At 34.5% G+C, this 9,322-nt stretch overlaps 1 protein-coding gene across 1 annotated transcript; it reads right to left on the minus strand.

Moving 5' to 3' along the window:
* Nucleotides 1-2,416: 2,416 nt before the first annotated feature.
* Nucleotides 2,417-3,442, minus strand: LOC120526559 (trace amine-associated receptor 13c-like). Its single transcript, XM_039749723.1, has one exon. It carries the CDS (start codon nt 3,440-3,442, stop codon nt 2,417-2,419), a length of 1,026 nt encoding a protein of 341 aa, XP_039605657.1.
* Nucleotides 3,443-9,322: the final 5,880 nt, after the last annotated feature.

The following is a 9,322-nucleotide window of genomic DNA, read 5'->3' on the forward strand; positions in this document are numbered from 1 at the left end:
TGTTCCTGCCTCGCGCAAAATGGAATCATTTATTGCAGTAGTACTGTCTCTGTCAAATGTAACAACCCCCAATTCCTGTCCTTCTGTTTTCTGTCTTCACATAACCAATCACCACACAATAAGCATCCGTAATAATTGTAAAACCAGCTATAAAACCTAGAACGCAGATTCTTCAAAACTTTTAACGTTTTTTATTTTGTGTGGATTGTCCCAATCAATTTAAGTTATCTTTAAACAGACCTTGCAAAAAGGGGCCACACAAAATCGAGTGTTGACTGACTTGTTTTTATTTAAAAAAAAATAGGCAATCGGACTTGGTTAGGAGAAACCCAATCAGAGTAACTCTATGATCTCAATACTGTATAAATATATACATAGTTCCTACTAAAAGTATTAGTTTAAACTATTTTCTTTGAAAACATCACCATGAATTTGATTCAGTTTCTACTTTTAAATTTTTTTGAAAAAACTTTGTTATACATGTTTAATTATTCCATCCACCTACCCATCCAGGGTTGCGGCAGTCCCAGCAAGCATACAGTTTTGTCTCAAAGTGAGCGTGGAAATGGGTGTGCGCAACATTTTTGTGCAGATGCACCATTTATACATTAAGCCCCTGCTGTTTTGGAGATGCTCTGGCCTAATTGTCTAGCCATCACAATCTGACCTTTGTCAAAGTCAGTCAGATCCTTATGCTTGCCCATTTTTCCTGAATCCAACAGATCAATTCAAGAATTGTCCGCTCACTTGCTGCATAATATATCAAATATATCCTACCATTAACATATATATATATAAATACACACACACAAGAAAATTAAGGATTTGTGTGCTCTGCTAACTTAAAATTACACTTTGATTCAGTAGGATGCCCCTGCTAGCCTTGTCTCTGGCTTGTAGCTCAGTATGTCCCCTAACTATCCTAGACTCTATTTGTTTATGTTCACAGGTAAAAATAAACGCCTTTCCATATTGGTACTTTTACCACTAACTACATTTTATGAGAAAATGAAACAGTATTTTCTAAAAAAGCTTGAAGTTAATCAAATATGTTTTTATAGTTAGTAATATAGTACTTAAGTCACTTGATTGTGAACTCCAAAGTTGCTGGTTCAGTCCCACATCTGCTTAGATGTGACCTGAGCAATTCATTTTACTGAACTTTTACTCTTGTAAAAATATATTTAACTAATTATAGTAACTGTAAAGGACATGTGTGATAGTACTTCATCATAGAAATGTGTTATTGAAAGGTGGTTTGTTTAAATACTACAGTATTTTAACTTCTTTTCCTATATAATCATTTGTCTTATATAAAAACATATTCTTGTTAATATTTAATAAATGTAAGTAAAAAGATGCAAATAAAGAATAAATAATATGTGCAAAATAGAAAGAATATTAAAACTGAGGAAAAAAAATGTTAATTTCTTCTTATACTGTTGCATAACTCTGTCCCTAAATAAAATAAATAGTTATTAAGTAGTACGTAACAATAAAAATATACCTTAGAAAATTGTTTAAAATATAAACTTGTGGCTTTGTGAAGTGCTACAGATATGCATTTGTGAATAAGGTTAACTCATGGCAGACTTTCTGTCTGGTCAAATTACATAGAAAAATATGAAACACAATTTTAAGTTAAATAAAAAAGAATGACACAGAAAAATAAATCAAAAACCAGATGTTTATAGCATAGTGAAGAATAAAATAGCAAGTAGTACCGACATGTCCTTTATGTTATTTCTTAGAGCAAATGTATTATTAATTCATATAACAAAAATACCAAACATTTAAAAAAGGTGAAATATTTACAATATAGGAAAGTAATATCTTTATACATTGTCATTCAAGCAGATTTTTTTTTTTTTTGGAAAAGCGTATAAGCAAAAAGTAATGCACCACATCATCTCATTCTTTTTAAATATGAAAAATAAAAACTAACTTAAAATAAAAAGTCAATAAATTTTTGTTTTCTTGTTTAGTCTATTGACACAGAAAAAATGGTAAACCTAAACAAAATAGTGTGTTCACTAAAACCATTGTCTTTGTGGTATAGTCTCTTCTTTTTTAAAAGTTACATGTAATATATTTTTCAAAAGAACATTCAGCAGACTATTGCTTATTCCTGCTAGCATTAGTGCCCTTGTATGAAGTAAAAGTGAAGAGGATATAAGTACTGCAGTTATATACACTACTATGACAGTAACAGAAACACAAAACAACAAAGATGAATGTAAATGTTTACCTAAAAACTGCTATGGATTTATGTCTTAAAATATTTCATTTTCCATATTTAAAGCCACATTGTACTTACAAATTAAAACATATAACATATAATTTAATGTAAATGCAACTTTGCTTCAGAAAATAAATGTGATTTTGTGCTATTGCTTAACAAAGAATAAAAAAATATTTACTTTTCTGTTACAAGATTTATTAAAGATGATCCTGGTATGAAAATCTTTAAAGTAACAATTTGTTTAAGTGATCTTCTGAACCATGGATAAAACAAAGCATAAATAATTGGATTCAAACCAGAATTTAAATAACCTAACCAGAGGAATCCAACTGATATCACATAAGGCACAGAAAAATTCATAAGCTGATTTAAAATGCTGAAAATATAAATTGGTAGCCAGCAAAGGTTAAAGACAGCTACCACTATGCCTAATGTTTTTGCTGCCTTTCTTTCAGATTTCTTGATTACATTTATTTTAGTTTCTGCCCCTGAAACCTTTTGCTGTATTGCTATAGCTCTTATATGTCTTTTTGCAACCACAAATATGTTTGTGTATAAAGTAACCATTATACAGGTTGGGAAAACAAATGAAAATATAAGATCCACAGTGCCCCATGTTTTGCTGACGACAAGCAGACAGTCACCGGCACAAGAATCTAATCCCATTACACCTGTTGCATTTCCCCCAGTAAAGAAAAAAAAGCAAACATATGTTAGAGATGACAGCCAAATAGTCGCCACAGACAATAAAGCAACATGAACATTAACTTTTGTTGAATACAATAATGGATCACACACAGCAATATATCTGTCAATGGCAATAATTACTAAATTTAAGATGGACGTCTCAGTTAATAGATAGAGTACAATTGTATAAACAGAACAAAATATATCTCCAAAATTCCAGCAAGTTTCAACTGACTGTATAGCCATAAATGGCATATTTATGAGTCCAACTAAAAAATCTGCCACAGCAAGTGAAAGAATGAGTATGTTAGTTGGTGTGTGAAGCTGTTTAAAATGAGAGATAGAAATAATCACCACCAGATTTCCACAAAATGTAAACATTACTGCAACTGCTGAAAGAAGATAGAGGATCACAGAGATAGAGGTTGGTCGAACTTCTTTAGTACATGAAATATTACCAGAATGATAACAGTACAGCACTCTCTGATCATTCAGGTGATCATCTAATTCCATTGAGGTATTAATCCTTTAAGTTTATTTACAGTCATGGACATTAGTTTGTGTAGATACATTTGTTAAGACAAAAGCCAAAGGTGCAATTTATAGTAAAATGAGCATGTTTAGAACCTCCCCAATCCTGCCAAGAGAGGCTTCACTGTGTAAGAAAATGTATGATATCAAATTAAACTCAGGAGAAGAAAAAATTCTGTAATGAAACCCCATGTGCATTGTTTCTAAGGAAGGCTTTGAGAAGTTAAATTAAGAGAAGTAGGAATATGAATTTAGTTTTTAAATGTTTTTTTTCTTGTACAGAATGTTTATGTAATTTAAATTACATTTTGTTTAGGAGGGATAGGTAGGTGGATGTGGAAGAGGGGGGACTGATGAGGTGTGCTTCAGAGGGTGTTGGTCATAAAGTCTTGTTTACTATGTGCATGTTCTTCTTTTCAAGCCTGCATATGCTCATTTCATTTCCAAAAACACCTGCAACAGGTATGCAGGAACATTGCAATGTTCAGAAGATTTACGCACATACAATTTGACTGGACACACATTTAAATGAGACTTAAGTAAAGTTCAAAGCTAATACTAAATGTGCCAGGGAACTGGCTGAAATGTGGATATCCAATGAAAATGCTACTAACAGACATTTGGACATGAATCCAGCATATGCAGGCTTGAAAAAAAGAGCATGCACATAATAAATAAGACTTTATGATCAACCCCCCCACCCCATCCATATATATATATATATATATATATATATATATATATATATATATATATATATATATATATATATATATATATATATATATATATATATAGGGCGGCACGGTGGCACAGTAGTAGAGCTGCTACCTTGCAGATAGAAGACCTGGGTTCGCTTCCTGGGTTCTCCCTGCATGGAGTTTGCATGTTCTCCCCGTGTCTGCGTGGTTTCCTCCCACAGTCCAAAGACATGCAGGTTAGGTGGATTGTCGATCCTAAATTGTCCCTAGTGTGTGTGCTTGGTGTGTGAGTGTGTGTGTGCCCTGCAGTGGGCTGGCACCCTGCCCGGGGTTTGTTTCCTGCCTTGCACCCTGTGTTGGCTGGGATTGGCTCCAGCAGACCCCCCATGACCCTGTAGTTAGGATATAGTGGGTTGGATAATGGATGGACGGTTATATATATATGTATTGTCACAAGAACGACAAATAGACATCAAAAAGGTTTGGGTAGCCACCCGTATAATGTGCCTTGGCTGCAAAAATGTGTTTAAAGATAGTGAGTTGTTCACAAGACTGAGTCCACAACAGAACTGTAGTATTGAATCAAGATGGTGGCTTTAAAGGCCACTGTAGGAAGTGATGTCATCATGGCCGGAAGCGGAAGTGACATCATTAGAGGCAGGACCAGAAGTAACATCATCGGGGGTGTGACCGTAAGTGACATCATTGTAGGCGCTGGAAGTGATGTCATCAGAGGCGCCAGGACCCTGTGGGATTTCCCGAGAATAGTCTGCATGGGATCGAGAAAGACAGTTAGTGCACCCTGCCACTCCCTGGTCGGATGTGGAATTGCCATTATTCAGGCCCTTTAGTTGACTCTTATTCGCACGCGTGTGACAATATAAATATATATACACAGTGCAATTCCTCTCAACCGGCCACCTCGGGACTGGACCCATGGCCGGTTGCCGTTTTGGCCGGTTAATCCGACGCATACCTATTTTCATGTAGAAAAATATTTTTAAGGTATGTACTGTACCTCTATTCGACATTCCTGAAGAAACCATATCCACAAGGCTTCATCCGCGATTTCGCACACTGGTTTTTTTCCGTACAACGACTGGACAGTGTAGTGTAGTGGGTCAACAGCTCAAGTAAAAAAAAACACTTTTTAAATACTACCAGACCAGTGTTGAAGCAGCTGCACCTGCAGGTAGGGCGACTCCCCTGTCGTGAAGCCCAATGGAAAAAGCAGGGGAGCCGTCAGGTAGAAAGAAGAAGGCACCGTGCTTTGGATTTTAAGAGACTGCTTCTAACCATTGTTTTAACCTCGTTTGCGTTGTTTTTAAAGGACTTGTTTTTCTACTAATGGTTTTTAACCTCCTAATTCACTTGTTTTAATGGATTATTTATTTAAAAAAGACTTTTGATACACTGCACTTTATTTAATTTGAACACTGTTTTGTTGTTTGCAGGTTTTAAAATACCTCTCACCTTCCAGGAAAGAAGGAAGTGCATACATATAAAGAAAAACTCAGGATTAAAAACATGTTTTTTATTTTATTTTATTTTAACAGGCTGGCTAATCCGTCGGCCAGTTAATGCCAGGCCAATTAAGAGGGATTGTACTGTATAAATATCCATCCATTATCCAACCCGCCATATCATAACTACAGGATCATGGGGGTCTGCTGGAGCCAATCTCAGCCAACACAGGAAACCAACCCCGGGCAGCAGGGCGTACTGTGTAAACATATATGTGTGTGTGTGTGTGTGTGGTTGTATATTGTTGAGATGAGGGGGGACAAGAAAAAATCTCACGGCCAAAGTCTCATCTCAAGGGACTTATCTCTTTGAAAAAGACTCATTTCAGGATTTCCTTTTATGATAGATGTATTTAGAAGTCAATCAAAATGACACCTTTTATTGGCACCTTTTACTGAAAAGACTACAATATGCAAGCTTTTGAAGCAACTCAAGCCACTTCTTCAGGCAAGATGTAATCATTGATTACAAGATTACATCTTGCCTGAAGAAGGGGCCTGAGATGAGAGGTGTCATTTTGCTTGACTTTTCACTACATCCATAATGGCTAACACGGTAAAACAACTTAGTACTACTTTTATAATAGAGAGATATATTGAAAATTAAAAACTGAAATATCACATTGACACAAATATAAGTACTTCCTAGAAGGACCTTTGGCTGCAATTACAGCCTGAGCTCTTCTTCGGTATAAACACAACACATTTCACACACCTAGATTTGGAGATTTTCTGCCATTCCACTCTGCAGATCCTCTCAAGCTCTGTCTGTTTAGCTGGAGACTGTCATTGGACAGCTTTTTTCAGGTTCAATTCTGTTCAAGTCTGAGCTCTCTCTGTGCCATTTAAGGACTTTCACAGAGATGTTCTTAAGGCACTACTGTATTCTGTTTGTTTTTTGCTCAGGGTCATTGGCTTATCGGATGGTGAACCTTAGGCCCAGTCTGGGGATATCTCTGTACTTTGCTCCATTCAACTTTCTCTTAGCCCTGACTAGTCTCCCAGTAACTGCAGCTGAAAAGCAACGCAAAGCATAATGCTACCACCACCATGTTTTGGAAACTGGAATGGCATGGCGTGAGTTTGGATGTCTCGTTTCGTCCAGATGTGTTGCTTAGAACTGAGGCCTAACAGTGATGTTTTGACTTCATCACAGGAGATTCTCTTGTTTCTCACAGTTTATGACTCCTTTAGGTGCCTTTTAGGTGCAAACTTCATGTGGGCTTTCATGTGTCATCTGGCCACTGTGCCCTAAAACACAGATTAGTGTAGTGTTGCAGTTTTGATTGTCCTTCTGGAAGTATCTCTAATCTCCACACTGGTTCTCAGCAGGTCTGCCAAAGTGACCATTAAGTTCTTCTTTACATTTCTTATCAAGGCTCTCTCCTTCCATTTACACTGTTTACCAGTTCTAGGGCGAGTTGTGGTCATTCCAAACTTCTTCCATTTCAGAATTAAATTTTAAATGCTGCTGTGCACTTGGGAACTTTCAGTTCTGCTGAAACTTTTTTATAGCCTTCCCCATATCTGTGCTTAGATACAATCCTGTCTCCAAGCAGTTCCTTTAACCTCATTGTTTGCTTTCTGTTATGATGCACATTGTCAACTGTAAGACCTTATGCAGTCAGGTGTGGATTCTATAACCATGCGTAATCAACCAAATTGACCATAGGTGGACCTCACACAAGATGTAGAAACATCTCAATGCTGATCAATAGCATGGGATGCAAATGAGCACTATTTTCATCATTGTGATTTTTCAGTTTTTCATTTTTAATAAATTTGCAGAAATTTTAAAATCTTATTTTTGCTTCATTATTCTGGGATATTTAAGTGCTGTTGAATAATTATTAAGAAATAATTAATTTGAATGATTTTAGTATACAGTTGCAATATAAAAAATGTGTAAGTGAAGGAGTCTGAACACTTTTTGTTTGGCCTTTTGTATCCCTGTTGGTACTCCATAATCTCCGTAATAGATGAGTAAGTGTAATAAAATGGTAAGAGAGGCAAAAAAATTAATCATTAATAAAGGCCCATCAGAATCAATATTAACATCCAACAATTTGCAGCATTGTTGAAGACTTAAAATAAGAATGTTAGTCTGATATTATCAGATGGATAAAGTTTACTTTGAACATTAATTAGCCATATCATTGTCAATTATACCTTTTTGCTCTTTAAGATAATAACAAAAAAAACAAAAATGTCTAATTTGTTTCATTTTTTTTTTTTTTCAAATTTGTTGCACTTACATTGCATTTCAGGAACATAAATCTATTTTTCTCACTTTCAGATACATTATATTCTTAGCTATATATTACTTCATATTACTAGTTTTGATATATGAAAATTGTGTATTAGAATAGTCCAAAATAAATCTCTGAGGACTTCAGTTGGTTATTTTCATTTACTTTAGGAAACAATGGGAAAACTGATAATTAAATCTTTTATTTTTTATTTATTTATAGAAATTCTGCGTGTCTATAAATATTTGCCTAGTATAGCTTTCTGCCTTCATTCCCATCTAATATTTCTAAATAACTGCATGCCTATAAGATGAAGTTTTTAATACTGATATTTTTTCTTCTGATTATTTATACAGTATCTATGTTCTTTCATATAGTCTACATTGCAGTGTTTAATATTTAAATGCAATAATGAATTCTTTTAAACACCCATACCAATGGGTTTTTCTTCAAAAATGTTTTAATCAAAAATATTTGTAGATGCTGGTTAGTTTTCAATTGCATGATGCTATATATGTGCAGACACCTTTATTGCAAATATATTTATATTAACAGTTAAAACTAACAAAACTATCACTTCCCTTAATGTGTTTCAACTGAACTGCAGTTAAAGCCAGAATGCCTAATGTAGATTCTAAGTTTTTGCTCTGTTACTAAACATTTTCAAGCAGGAAGGAAACTTAATTAAACTGATATTTAGTCAGTACAAGGTAAGCAAAACTGCAACAGATTAAATTCAACCATTTTACCTTATTATCTTTAATAAAATAAATCTTTTCCAACCAAGTTTCACATAAACTATTTGCTGAATAGGTTAAAAGTGGTAAAGCGGGCATGTAATTTGAGAAGTGTCAGTAGATCAACATTTATTAGCAGTCATCTGAATAGCACTCTCATAAAATGTGCAGGATACCAATGTTACATCATATAAGACACTCCAAAAACAATCATCTGATCTGAATTTAGTGAAAATGTTAATGTTCTAGATAATAATCAAATAGTAAAACTTCGATAAGGTGATGATAACAATTTAGATTTTTTTCAGTGGTGATCATTTCCACATTTCATCTTCAGGCTAATGCTTTTCTACAATTACATTTTTCAAGGATGATTCAGACTTAAAAATTTTAAATGTTACTATAAGTTTAAATGTCTTACGAAACCATGGATAAAACAAACCATATATAATTGGATTTAAACAAGAGTTGAAATAAGCAAGCCACCCCATAGCTTCTCCTGTTTGTTTAAAAGATGATATTTGCCCGTATGTGCCACATATATTATTTATAGAGTAAGGTAACCAGCAAAAAACAAACACACCCATTACAATGCCCAAAGTTTTAGTAGCTTTTTTGTCTCTGCTTGGAAGGCCTTTGGATTTCTTCTGTT

This window comes from Polypterus senegalus, chromosome 3 (genome assembly GCF_016835505.1).
Source record: "Polypterus senegalus isolate Bchr_013 chromosome 3, ASM1683550v1, whole genome shotgun sequence".
NCBI classification, from domain to species: domain Eukaryota; kingdom Metazoa; phylum Chordata; class Cladistia; order Polypteriformes; family Polypteridae; genus Polypterus; species Polypterus senegalus.

Bases quoted from the DNA above. Each gene is read 5' to 3' on its own strand.
- LOC120526559 (XM_039749723.1), bottom strand. From the start codon at position 3,442: ATGGAATTAGATGATCACCTGAATGATCAGAGAGTGCTGTACTGTTAT.